The following is a 14,822-nucleotide window of genomic DNA, read 5'->3' on the forward strand; positions in this document are numbered from 1 at the left end:
TTACAGGTTCAGTCGTTTTTTTCTACTTTGTTGTCATTTCTCAAAGAAATCCACATATTTTTGAATTCAGTGCATGAAATACTATTAAAATAACATTTATTCAGATAAAAATCTAACAGTTCATCAAACCGAAAAGTGTCGAACACTTTACTTGGGAAATGTATGACAAGCACGAGACGCGACAGTATTATGAAAAGCTCCTGTGCGTTGCGTTGTCATTATCTCACTAGGAACAGCTCTATTATAACTCTGTAGTATCATGATGTGCGTGGAATAACATGGAAATACAAGCCCCTAATGTGTTGGATGCTTTTGAGAAAAGATTATTACAACTGCTTCGTTCTTTTAAGTCAATACAATTTTATCCTAAAATTCAAGAGGTAGAATTCATTGCTTCTGTTGTACTTTATTGTTCTAAAGGTAATTAAAGGATTACGCTAAGGCTGAGCAAGACACTTCATTTGAGGCATTATGGGTATTATTTTGAGATGCTTTTCTTCTTTTTTAACAGTGTCACACATTCCTTTGGTATTATCGACTGTTACTTAAGTGTCAAACGGGAAGAGGAACAAGAGAGTGTCTTAAGAAATTTCTTATTTGCTAAATCACTTCAGAAGGCTTGCACCTGTGACTTCACCAACTTTAGAATGTATAGCAACTCACAAAATGCTTAGCCTGGGCTACATCTTTTTTAAACTGTTTTGTCAGACAGATACTCATTATAGAATAACGGATAAATTATTATTTTTTCATCAAATTTTAAAAATAGAACTTTTCACAGTCCTTTGTTTTTTCAGTGATAGTAAGCTTCTCTGTGTTAATAAACACGTACGTACATTATAAAGCACAAGTGTCTGTTAAGTGTTTAACCAAACAAACAAAAAAATCTTCGAGACATATGTTTGGTAATTTTCGTCCATCAAGCTATCAAATAAAAGCTCTCCTTTAACAGCTATGACGTCACAAGATAGGTCTTTGTATAAAGAGTTGCTTTCTCCCTAAACGTTTTAGAACGTTGCAAATATTTTCGAACAGAAGACAACCTGTTTTAAATTTGTAACAAACTGATTTAAAATATCGAACCACATGGCTTAGACCATGAAGCAAACAAGTTAAGATAATGAAAAAAACTGCTTTAAGAAAAGATAATTAAGGATTAAGATGTGAAATAAATAGGTTTATAAAATGGAATTAGTCGGTTTATAGAATTTAACGAATCGGATTACAGCACCGAGTGGGTCGCTTTATAGTATTCAATAATTGGTTTACAGTTTGGAACGGGTCGGGTTACAGTATGGAAAGAGTCGGTTTACAGCATTAAGGAAATCGGTTTATAGCATTTAACGAATCCGTTTATAGCATGAAACGAGTTGATTTATAGCATTCAACAAATTGGTTTACGGTATGGAACGAGTTGGTTTATAGCATTCAACAAATCGGTTTACGGTATGGAACGAGTTGGTTTATAGCATTCAACAAATCGGTTTACGGTATGGAATATGTCGTCTTATAGCATTTAACACAAATTGGTTTACGGTATGGAATGTGTCGGTTTGAAGAATCAAACTGTTAGGTTTACATCTTAAGATGACATGGCTTAGAGTATGAAATCCATTGGTTTGGAAAATAATTAAATACACCATGTTATTTTAACTACTGCAATAAATTAAAATAAATATTTTACATGTAAAACCATGTATTTTAGTACAAATTTCTCTATCAACTCTGCCATCTGTAAATGTTAACTTCTGCTTGATTAAGTTTTAAATAAAAAAATGCTTTGTCAAGTAGTGTACGATTATCAAAATTGGAAACTATATTGACAATATTTGTAATCCTGAACGACAATATAAATGTATAAAGTTGTTTTTTTTTTTTTTGCAAGTGGTAAATAAACTCGGCACGTTTCAATTATGAACACGCCCAAGTACTTGAAAGCGAATCAAGTTACTTGGACTGCAAACAGTAAACAAACACGTTTTCTTTCATAACGTTCGTTCAAGACACCTAGAAGATTAGACAACGCTCTTCAAAATAAGGAATTCAAAAGTACACCACAGATCAGTAAAGGTCGTGTGATATTAAATTCCGTTCTCTAGAATAACCACTTGATCTTGATTATATATATATGCTATATAGACGACCATTAGAGAAGAAAATTCAGTGACTGACCTAGAGGGCCAATTGTAGTAGATAAATAAATGGAAATCCTTAAAACCTGATTAGCTTTGTTGGGACGAGCATCATAACTTGCTGCACTGGTCTCGATAGTTACTGACTGGATGCACTGGTCTCGAGAGTTACTTACTGACTGGTTTATTGTTATTGTGATGAGTACTCTACAAAGTAAACTTCTAGCTACCGAACGAGATTTTTGACAAATTGCTGCAGATCGGAACATGGAGTATTTCAACTACTTCGGAAATGTTAGCATTATTTAAACAATTTTGAGAGAGCATGTATATTAAGTATTGGTGATTCTTTATCCAAATAGAAATTACTTTCTTTATAGTATGTCCATCTAATACTTAATTGTTCAATGATTCTCTTAAGTAGGTTACCCGTATTTTGAATGTAAAATAAGTTATTTTTAAGTATGTTGTTCTGCATGTGTAAAGTACTGAAGAATCGGTATTGATTGAAGTTTAACGTGTGTGTTTTTCTCATAGAAAAGCCACATCGGGCTATCTACTGTGCCTACCGAAGGGAATCGAACCCCTGATTTTAGCGAAGTAATTCCGTAGACTTACCGTTGTCCCAGCGGGGGACGTTTGACGTTTAAAGCAGTACTTCGTGAATGACAGGAAATAATATAAACTCGTGCTTTTATTAAGCCTAAGAAATTAAACATATCACGCCATCTGTCGGGTTTCCATTATGTATATATCAGAAGTGACTTATATCTTAAGTATATTAGTTAACTAACATTTTAAGTGTTTTTCTTTTTCTAACATTACTTCAAGTTTTAATGGACTTGTCGTGTTTCCTGAATTTTTTTTTAACTCTTGTAGTGTATATATCATTCGACAAACACAATGAATTAATTTCTTCTTTATTCTTTTATCCCAATAGGCCTGTGGAATGCATATGATAAAGAAAAGGTACTTTAACGCACGAGATAGCTATATTGTGTGTGTGTGACGTACCGCTCCAGAAGAAAAGTACAGAAAGTTAGGGGCGTGGGTAGGCGAATTCCGCCTTAGTAGCTTCCGCTATTAAGAAGTTCTTGGGTCTTATCGACATCCAGAACGTGTTGTATCAGTCAGCACTGCCAGAAGAGGCGCTCTGCACTTTGTTTGGACTCCTCCAACAGTTGACACTAAATTTGCCGCCAGGTGGAAGACTTTGAGAATGTTTTAAGTCTAGACCATTCTAGAATATTTTAAAAGCTCCGCCCTTGTGGGCCCTTTAAAACTGGCGTTGTCAAGTGCTTTGAACAATCTCTGAGAATCTGATGAAAGAATTTATCGGTTCGAGAAAACGTTAAGCTGAGATCTTCACTCGTCAATTACAAAGGATTTTCAAAAATTTGAAGTTTAGTTTCTTGGTGTTTAATTAAACGATTTCATAAAAAAAAATGTCTATAACTAAAGTCTTAAAGACACAATTTGCGAATAACAGTTGTTATTCCTTCAAAAGAATCTTTTGGATATTAATTTTTCTAAAAGCCTTAGAGCTAGTTCTGTGCTCCAATACTTCAAATGATAAAGGCATTCGGCACATGGAAGAGTTTACCTCCATCCACCCTGTATTCCAAGTTGTTGTTCATCAAAACACCAGCGAGGTTTTCGTTGGCGGCCGAAATTACCTTTACAAATTTGATAATAATCTTACTCTATTACAAAAAACTACTACTGGACCTGAACTTGACAGTTTGTTCTGCTTACCACCCCCGTTTGTGTGTGATAAAACACGTATATCAACTGATAACGACAACAAGGTTCTGATTCTGAACTACGATAAGCCAAATTTTGTGTTACTTTTAAGCTGTGGAACCCTTAATCAGGGTATGTGTAAGATATATCCTGCCTCTAACATTCTAAAAAATACAATGATAGGTTATGATAACAAGAATGAAACAATCAATTATATTGCTGGTAAAGGATCTGTTGTTGCGTTTTTTGTTCCAAGGTCCGTGGGAAGCTCTGTATTACTTTCTGCATCATCTTATGATGGACGACCTATAGAACTGAAACCTGAGGCTGTATCCAGTAAAGTAATTAACGTTGTTTCCAACTATGTGAATTTCCAGTATACTTCGAACACACATTATTCTCACACAGGTGTGGATCTCTTGACAAAATACAAGAAGAATTATCGAATTGAGTACATCTATGGATTCAGTTATGGGAGCTTTTCTTATTTTTTAACAACTCAGCGACTGTCTCCAATATCAGATAGTTATGAAACCCGTCTTGCTAGGATCTGCAATAACGATTCAACATTCTTCTCTTATATGGAACTTCCTTTGATGTGCCAGAGAGGTTTGGATCAATACAATATCGCTACCACTGGTTTTCTAGGGCAAGTTGGGAGTACCCTGAAGCGACGTTTGAAATTGAACCACATTAAAGACGTATTATTTGTAACTTTCAGTCGTGGCAAAAATGGCTACTCTAAAAACGTAGACAAATCGAAGGGTTCTCTTTTGTGTTCATTTCCCATGACTCATGTGATTAGTTCTTTTACAAATGCCATAAGACAATGTTTCCAAGGAGACCATCGGACACAACTACTAGAAGTTTTTCACGAAAGAGATCATTCTTGTACGAAAGTGGTAAATATTATAACTTTTTAACGCTTCTAATACAAGTCATATTATTACATTTTTGAACTTACGCTAGTTTTTTTTTAAAACGCGTAGTATTTATTGCATGTCATTTACCTTATATGCAGAACAAAGAAAATGCTCTTTTTGTGAGACCAAGTGTAGTCTAGTGATTAAAGTAACGGAATATGGATATGTAGAGGTCATATTTTCGACCCGTAACTGCCAATAACAATGCGCTTCTTCGTCAATGCACTATAAGGGTTACAGTCAAATTCCACTTCTCAGTCAGACAAGGATATCTGAAGTGTTAGCGATGGGTACTGTTGACTAGCCGGTTTACATTTTCCTGGAGTTTATTAATTGAAAATGCTGTTGACGCAATGTAGTATTGGGACTTGTGTCTACATCTTTCATTTTACACCTTAATTAATTCCAAACATTATAAACATAACACAAGAATGTTGCACCTACAGAATTAGTTTGTTCTTTAAAGAACACATACACTTTTTAAGGAAGACAATTTTGTCTGATGTTTGAAAATACTTGAATATTTTATGTGCTAAGATTGATAACTATTATCACAAACTTTCTCTTTTGTTTTTTCCTTCAGAATATTCCTATAGATGATAATTTCTGTGGTTCTGGATATAACCCTTTCATCCAAGGGCGAGACAGTGTCTTAGGTGGATTTCGAACCCATATAGATGGTCAAATTACATCTCTTGCTGTGACACTTCAGAATGGAAAAACAGTAGCAGCTCTAGGAACAGAAGACGGTGACGTCATCAAGGTGTGTTTTTTAAATAAATTTTGAAAACAGAATATTTATATAAGAATTATTGTTTGTTATATATTTTGAATTCAAAGATGTGGGTCATTTTTAAGAATTAGATGCTTATCCGAGTTTATAGTGTGCATCATTTTAAGCCCATATATCTAAATTGTCTAGAATTGAGTACCCCTCTTCCTATGACTTCGTATTCACGTTCTTAGAATAAAACAATGATTTATCTGTTTTTGCATCTTACTTTAGATTTATATTTAAAAAAAGAATCTTACAAAATGAAATAAGACATGTTAGTATTTAATGACTTATTAGGTCATTAAATTATTAGGTATAAATCATTAAAGTCATAAGGAAAAACTTTCCAAGAGCGCTGTTTCAGCTCCGACCTCTGCTTTTACCGGCATCATAAATAAAAACCACATGTTGGATTATCCTTTGCGTTAACCCGTTTTCACTTTTACTAAAAACCACAAAAGGATAAGATGAAACAAATATGGCAATCAACAATAGTTTTTATTTTGTTAACACGCCTTAAATCTAGAACAAATGTTTTGACAGCTCACCAAATACATTTTCACTCGTATTTATATCAGCATTCGTAGAAAAACAAACAAACATATTTATTATATTTATGTAAATAACTCTAACCTTTAATCAGTTGAGGATATGCATTCTTCCTAGAGTAACCCTTTGTTTGTTTTTCCAATGAATAGTGGTATTGACCTTAAATTTATAATGCGCCCACGGCTGAAAGGACGAGTATGTTAGCAAGGAGGGGGATTCGATTCCACAACCCTCAAATAGTGGGTCAAGCGTCCTAACGACCTGGTCATGCCGAGCCTCATGAGAATTGTTATCATAAATTTACTCCGCACTTTCGGACTATGGGTGTAACATAACAGTAACAGTCAAATCTCACTATTCAATCTAGACAAGAGTAACACAAGAGTTGACGGGTGTTATTAACTAACTACTTTCCGTTTTGTATGTCGTTTCCCTGTGGGACAGCGGTAAATCTATAGACTAACAATGCTTAAATCCGGTGTTCGATGTCCTGCGGCGGACACAACAGATAGCCGAGTGTGGCCTTGCTCTAAAACCAACCAAGAAAACTCTTGTATATTACTTTAAGATTAGGCCCAAATAATCCTTTGTATAGCTTTGGACGAAAGTATGGAACAAACAATAAAGATTTTAGAGGAAACGTGATTTTTTTATAAGTTATGGTGTGCCTATAAAATGTGATTACCTTAAGTCTTCTGTTTCATCTAGACAAATATTAAGTTTTTATTATTCTTTCGTCATCAGAAGGAACGACTAGTTTATATTTGATATTATGGTTGAAGTTCACTGTCTTAATCGTATTTAATAATTGGAATGCTTTAGAGATAATTTTTAAACACATTAATTCTTCGTGTTTACTAACGAAAATCGCTAAAACCTTTTTAAAATTTGCAGGACAGAACAAAGACAGAAGAGAAAGTACAAAAAGCATATAAATCATTAACGATCAAAATAATTGATTTTGATCAAACATAATGTTCAAAGATGCATTCATGTATCATGTGGTCAAACGACATTTAGGAAAGTGAAATTGTAATCAACATATGAGCTTTTTATATTTGTAATGTAAACTTTGAAATGCTGAAAGCTTTAACAAGAAAGTGAATGTTAAACCGGATAAGAACAGAGAGACTATGATGAACTTAACCTACCATCTTGTTGGCAGGTCGCAATATTCGACATATTCATCATTTTAACCCATTATGCCTTGCAGTTGTCGCCTAGTTCACACTGGGGACATATAATAACCAGGTTAGGCCATCTGGTTTTCATCGTCCATGTTATTCTTCCATCCACAGACTTCACAGTTGACATTGCAGTTTATTTGCGACATTACTTGTATGTGAAATCACGGCGATTTCCGTTTCCTTGCATCGTTTCGTTGTGCACGTAGACCATTGATTTATATGGGTTGTTAGGCCGTTTTAAGGTCGTAAGGACGTCTGTCGGTGTTATTTTGCCGTGAAATATAATGGCCTATGTTTTGATTTCGTTATAAAATGAATGAATGCAGGAGTTTGAACGGTAGTTGTGTATGGTTATTTTACTATAACTTTTATATTGCGTCAACTCCAAAACCAATTAAATTAACATTTTTAATATGATCGTTTAAAAGAATTACACATTGCTTCCGGTGTCATGGAGCTAAGCAGAATCGTACTAATGACATCAACTCTTTTCAGTAACCATTCAAGTTATCTGAGAACAGTAATATCGCAAGATAGTGATAATTATTCTTTGCAATATTTGAGGAATAAACTTAAGTTTCCTGTTTTTTAAAGTAATATTAATAGTATTTAAATCACAAAGATAAATAAGATATTTGGTTGTGTGTGTGTGTGTATTTCAAATTCATATGTGTATATGGCTTTGGACTCCATTTGAATGGTCTTGATCATTAGTCCATAATTATTTTTCAGTAGCAACAAAATTATGAAAAATCTCATTAAATCATGCTTAATTTGATGTCAATAATTTTTGGAAACAGTTCTTCGCAGCAGATGTGTTGTTATTTTATACTGTTTGACAGAGCTGTCCCAATCTCTGGCTTTTCAGGAGCATCTAAGGACATTATTTCTAGTGCGCTCCTGAATAAATAAGGCCCACCTTTCGAAAGCACTCGGGTTATAGGGTTTTTATTCATTTCTATCAAGACATTTGAATCTACGTATCTTTCTGAGATCATAAATAAAGACATTATTTTTCGGTGTTGCTTATGACGATTTTCTGTCATAAGATCTTGTTTCGAGATCTTTAACGAAAGCTGAATAACAGGTTATTTGCACATATCTCCCTAGCTCTGAATCGATAGCCTAGAAGGAATAAAATTAGTAAATACCACCCACTGTCAACTCTTGTCTGACCCAACAGTGGTTCGGCATGGCCAGGTGGGTTAAGGCGTTCAACTCGTAATTTAAGGGTCGCGGGTTCGAATCCACATCGCACCAAATATGCTCGCCCTTTTAGCCGTGGGGGCGTTATAATGTTACGGTAAATCCCACTATTCGTTGGTAAATGAGTAGCCCAAGAGTTGGCGGTAGGTGGTGATGACTAGCTGCCTTCCCTTTAGTTTTGCACTGCTAAATTAGGGTCGACTAGCGCAGATAGCCCTCGCGTACCTTTGCGCGAAATTTAAAAAAAAAAAGCTGACCCAATAACTGATTTACCATAGATTTGAGGTGATGGGTTAGAAGGAATGAATTAGTAAATAATACCTATTGTCAACTCTTGTCTGACCCAATAACTTATTTACCCGAAATCTCAACTGATAGGCTAGAAGTAAACGCATAGTAGGATTTACTCTCACTCTTATTTCGCACTAATAGCCCCAAAATGCAATGGTCGTTTTTGTGGCAAAATCGAGAACCACGAAACTGATTCACAATCCAGGCACGCTAACAAGTATTCCACTTCCTGCTGAATACTACAAGATAAATGCAGTCATTCGAACAGTAATATCAACAATAAAATGACTGGATAGATAATTTCGCCATTCTCTCTATGTTCTCCTTGTGTTCTTTAGCAACAGCTGATATTTCTTAATAGGCTATTCTTGTTATGTAAACCTATATAGTCAAAGCCGAGCGCGGTCTTGTGATGTGCGTGCTGTAATGTGACTCCGAAGAATCATGGTTTATGCCGAAAATGTGCTCTTCACTTTAAAATTATGGATGATGATCGAGTCCCACTGGTCGGTATGGTGAGAATAATTTAAAGAGTTGGCGGTGAGTGTTCTTGATTAGCTGTCTCTTCTTCTCAGTCTCTATGCTCAAAAATTAGGAAATTTCACGAAAAGATAGCCCTATGTGAAGCTGGTTGAGAAATTATTAAACAAATCATTAATTTGTTTAGTAAGTCTGATTAATTAAAACTCTACGAAAAAAAAAAGATTTATGCGTTTCATTCTTTTGGAAAGACCAGGAATAGTGAGTTATAAATAAAGTTTTATTTCTAACCAGCACGTAGGTGTGTTAAGATCATTGACGTCAGAATCATCATATATGACGTGTGCTACCCTCTTGACCATTTTAGTGTTATGACACTTCACTACCCAACTTAGTTTTCGAGAGTTTAAAGTGGAATGTGTATTAGTAGGTTAATATACTTTTAAAATAATAGGTGAAGGCCATAAGTATTTAACTAATACCAAAGAAATGTGTCATTTTTTTCAAACAAAAAGCGTTTTATTTTGTATGTTCTATTAGTCATGTCTACTTTAACCATTTTCAAACTGTTTTTTTTATTTTTAATAATTATCACGTGAGAATTAGTATTGTAAACTAGAACACATCAATGTTATTTGTTTCTCTGTAGAGAAATGTGAAGTATTGTTTGTTTTGGTTTGTTCTGAATTTCGCGCAAAGCTACACGAGAGCTATATGCTCTAGCCGTCCCTAATTTAACAGTGTAAGACTAGAAGGAAGACAGATAATCATCACTACCCACCTACAACTCTTGGGCTACTCTTTTACCAACGAATAGTGGAACTGACCGTCACATTATAACGCCCCCACGGCTGAAAGGGCTGGCATGTTTGGTGCGACGGGGATTCGAACTCGCGACCCTCAGATTACGAGTCGAGTGCCTTACCCACGTGGCTGTGCCGGGACCTAATGTGAAGTAAATGTGTAAATTCGAAATAAAACTATGTCAGGTTCAAGCTGGAAAAATTTGCTTTTATGAACTGATGTTCATACTTATGTTCTTATCATTTAATGTTAAAGTAATAAATCTTAGACAATTATGTTTTACGCGTTATCGTACCGGAATGTATCCAATAATATAAAAGTTGTTTTAAATTATTTTCTCATAAACCTTTATAACTAGCTTACTTTTCATATAGTTATTTTTAAATAATTGATTGACCATTTATATTTGAATTTCGAGGGTATCTTTTAAAAAAACAACAACTTAATGTACAAGAATTAACAAATAATGGGCTTGCATTCTTTGGCTGACACGAACATTAGTTACGACAGAGGAGTGTCGGATGGTTTGTGTCATTACGTGACCCCTCTTGACCTTAAGTTTCAGTTGTGGGTTTGCGTGGTAGGCACATTTAACCAAACTGGACACAAAACGTCAGGCTGCTCTGGAAAGGATAATGCGTGTTTGTTCCCGCAGTTTTTACCAAACACACATGTATATAAAAAGTGAATTAATCATGGACAAAGTTATTCCAACTACTGTCTTCTAAGGCTTCCTTTCACAAACGGCGTTGCTCAATTTTTAAATGTTTTCATAGCCAATAAATGAAACTTTACGCTCTTTGAGTAGCAACGTTAAACGAGTCATTTTTTGCCACTTTACAGAATATGTGTTCAGTTTTTATACACGCCGTTTTAACTAAGTTTATAAAATTTATAAAGTTTTATTGGATAGGACAAGGTACCACCCGCACATGTCAAAATTTTAAACTTTTATGCAAATTAAGTAAATTTTGTGTCTTTAAACAAACATTAGAAAGTAATTTATGTTTTTATGCGTCCTTTTTCTCTATATACGAATTTGTTAGAAGTATGTATAAGCTATTCCTAACTTTACTTTTATATAAAGAAAAGTCTCCTGGTGGGTTCTTGTAAACTTTCGGACTTATATTGCTAAACTTCTAGGTTTGTTTCCTCCCGGTAGCTAGAACGTAAAATAGCCATTGTTTTGTTTTGTTTTATGGTAAAACAAATAAAAAATCATAGAAAGTTAGTGTTATTTGTAATTAATATCTATACAAATTGATAGATGTAAGTTTAGGATTTTGTTATCTTCGTTTTGCTATTGAATTATCGATCGTTTTAACCTTTCTGTACAAATAGTTATGATTTATAGGCCAAACGTTGGCAAATGTAAGAAGCATTTAAAACAAAAACATCTGTAGTTAACGTGTTTTTATAACAATTTTATGCAAACAGAACAGAGCAATTTAGAGTAATATTTAATATTATACGTTTGAAAACTACATAGCGACTATGTGTTGTTTATTGTTAACCATGAATTACAATTCATTGCTTTTCTCCTCTGTTAAGAGTGAATTGCAAGTTATAGCTTTTGTCTACTATTAACCGTGTATTGCAAGTCACCACTTTTCTCTATTGTTAACCTTGAATTGCAATCCACTGCTTTTTTCTGTTGTTACAAGAGAATTGGAAGCCACTGATTTTCTCTATTGTTAACCGTGAATTGCAAGTCACTTCTTTTCTCTATTGTTAACCGTGAATTGTATACAAGTCACTGCTTTTCATTCTTGTTAACCATGAATTGCAAGTCAGTGTTTTTCTGCTTACGTACATTTATTCATAAAGCTGAAATTTAATTGAACTAGACAGAAATTAAATGCTGAGCCTTTAGAAGAGAGGAAAGTCATTTTATCTGATTTAATCTCAGATAAAAAAAAAAGCGGGAGAATTAGCATTATTGAAATGGTGAAACTTTGAACATTGATAATCAGGCTTAGCTAAGTAATAAAACGTGTACCGAAACTATGTATTTCTCTCCATATGGAGATATAACCCAACCATGTTTAAGTAGGGCGTGCAATCGGTACAAGGAGCCTCATTCAAGCATTCTTCTGTCTAGTGAGATGTTTTAAACACGACTTAGCAGCCAATTGACACCAGTGAAGAGTGTTCCGAGTCCATTCAAGAACTGTGTGCACTACTTGTTTGATTATAAATCACATAAAATATTCATTTGAAAGTTCTGGCTTCTGTCTCAGGCTCTGAAGTCTTACAAGATTCATTTTTTCATATATACATTTATATATATATATTTAGACTCCTCTGAATTATGTTACACTCTATACTGTTATCAGTGCAAAAGAAAAATGTCTCATCTGTAGCTAACTTATAAATGCTTCAAGTAAGGTCTGTATAGTATCTACCCTTTCTGTATAGCTAACGTGTTTATTGCCCGCAGTGAAAAATGATATGTCACATTACCACTCTTTGAATATCTATAGATATTAAAAATAACAGTCTATGAGAAGGAGAAGCATATGCTCTATTTTAACCATATTTTTTCTTTTAAAACTTTATTTTTGCAAACACATCATAGATTTTTGTACGCATGCTTTTAATATGTTTTTCTATTTGTATTACATGAGAGTTAAATTTCATTATGTTGCACCCAGCTCATTCTATTTGAAGAAACTAAACAAGTGAGAGTTTCAACTATCATTCGATATTTTGCCCTCAGAAATTTTTCTTACCATATTTATTGAAGCTATCATTAGACAGATACAACTGTACGCGATAAAACTGAGTAAAAAGAAATTCACTATTTCCTGGTTTGAGAACATGTCTGAGGCTTTCGCCAATTATTGAACCCTAACTTATTGGTTACCTTTATATATTACGTGTGACTTTCGCCTCACGAGACATTTTAAAATCTTGAACTATTTATTGGCCATCAATTCTAATCATTTAAGAAAATTTTCATTGTTTTTACTAATTTGAAGCATTGTAAAAATTATCAGGGACACAGACGGGTAGAGGGTAGAAGATGGACCCGAGCATAAATAAATCATACTTGTATCTAAAGAAATAATTCAGTATTCTCAGTTTTGATTTTTTGTAATGGCCACTTTTCTGAAAGTCACATTGTGGAAAATGTGCTTTTTAACTTCGCATTGCGTAACTAAGTATTTTTCACCCAATGGAAATACTTCAACAGAGAAAGATTTAATAAACTAGCTTTGTTTATTATGAACTCATATCGTTAAAGAGCTAGCAAGGCAGATTTCAATATCCATTAAAAAAAACTTCGGCTAAGGGAAAGAATAAAAGAAAACTTCTATTGGACAAAAAGAATATTAGTTTATTTTCGTTCGGTTGGAAAACTCCCTAATATTTTAAAAGTAAAAAGAAATACAGTGACAATTTTTAAATATCATACTCTATTCGTAAATAATTTTTATGGTTTCTTAATTTCTTATAGGTTAAGTTAGAAAAACAAATAAGCGACAGGCCTCTTGTGATTCACAACATTGCAGACCCTAATTCGATGGATAAAGCAATTCGGAGATCTAATTCATTCGATGTTACTCGTGAGAACTTGTACCTTCTAACGGGGAACAAGGTAAGTAAAGAAACACGGGTTTACAATTTTGTTACTTTTCATATGTTAAGTAAATTCAAATAAAACATTTAGCTGCAAGAGTGATAAAATGTTTTTACCTGCTATCTGTAATAAATACGAACAAAAATTATGTTTTTAAAAAACTCGCTCCCTTTGCCAGTAAAACCTGGTTGTTATATACTTGAGTAACTCGGTTGCCAGTATAGACTTGTTACAACATACAAGACTAGACATTATATATGTAAAAACGGCTCGTTTGGGTTGAGAAGATATTTTACGTAGAGGAGCGAACAACGTTTCGACCTTCTACGGTCATCGTCAGGTTCACAAAAAAAGAAAGAGGTACCTGACGATGACCGTAGAAGCCTATACATTTTTCTCTACAAGTGGAATTTATCGACATCACTGAAGACTAGACATTGTTCTTCTTTCTCTCATTCTATTAAAATTTCTATATCCTAATTTATTTAGTTTTCGGCATTAAATTCATATCTTATTATTAGAATATCAAGGCTTTTATTTTCTGGACACCCTTTTTCATCATTTATAAATTCAACAAGTTTTTATAAAAGGCTTAATATTTGATATCAAGGAAATACGAAAAGAATAGCAGAACATCTGCTGGCAGCGAAGTTCGTATTTTTCTTTCTGTAGCACCAATTTTAAGCTCTAAATTATATACCATTTACACATGGAATTAACTGTGTTCTGTCCGGTATGGGCCCGGTATGGCCAGGTGGGTTGCGGCGTTCGACTCGTAATCTGAGGGTTGCGGGTTCGAATCTCAGTCGGAGCAAACATGCTCGCTCTTTCAGCCGTGGGGACGTTATAATGTGATGGTCAATTCCACTATTCGTCGGTAAAAGAGTAGCTCAAGAGTTGGAGGTGGATGGTGATGACTAGCTGCCTTCCCTCTCGTTTCACAGTGCTAAATTAGAGACGGCTAGCGCAGATAGCCCTCGTGTAGCTTTGCGCGCAGTTAAAAGAACAGACAAACAAACAACACTGGCCAAGAGGGAGACACAGCCGTTTTTGTTTTGTTTTTCAAATTCCTTACGCATTTTTATCCTTTTTCCTGATCATTATTTTTCAACAATTAAAGTGTTCTTTTGCATAACGTTTCTGTTGGAA

At 34.2% G+C, this 14,822-nt stretch overlaps 1 protein-coding gene across 8 annotated transcripts in view; it reads left to right on the plus strand.

The window, feature by feature from the left end:
* The window catches only part of LOC143232052 (hepatocyte growth factor receptor-like), a 125,886-nt gene that overhangs the window by 73,099 nt on the left and 37,965 nt on the right, over positions 1-14,822 (plus strand). For 7 of the 8 annotated variants that reach the window (XM_076467072.1, XM_076467074.1, XM_076467067.1 and 4 more), the window contains 3 exons: positions 3,073-4,777; positions 5,382-5,561; positions 13,551-13,691. In XM_076467072.1, coding sequence (XP_076323187.1) covers positions 3,578-4,777; positions 5,382-5,561; positions 13,551-13,691 — 1,521 coding nt within the window. In that variant the 5' untranslated portion in view covers positions 3,073-3,577. Of the gene's footprint in view, positions 1-2,205; positions 2,427-3,072; positions 4,778-5,381; positions 5,562-13,550; positions 13,692-14,822 lie in introns of those variants that run through there. The other variant, XM_076467075.1, reaches the window with a different exon arrangement.

This window comes from Tachypleus tridentatus, chromosome 11 (assembly GCF_004210375.1).
Source record: "Tachypleus tridentatus isolate NWPU-2018 chromosome 11, ASM421037v1, whole genome shotgun sequence".
Taxonomy (NCBI): domain Eukaryota; kingdom Metazoa; phylum Arthropoda; class Merostomata; order Xiphosura; family Limulidae; genus Tachypleus; species Tachypleus tridentatus.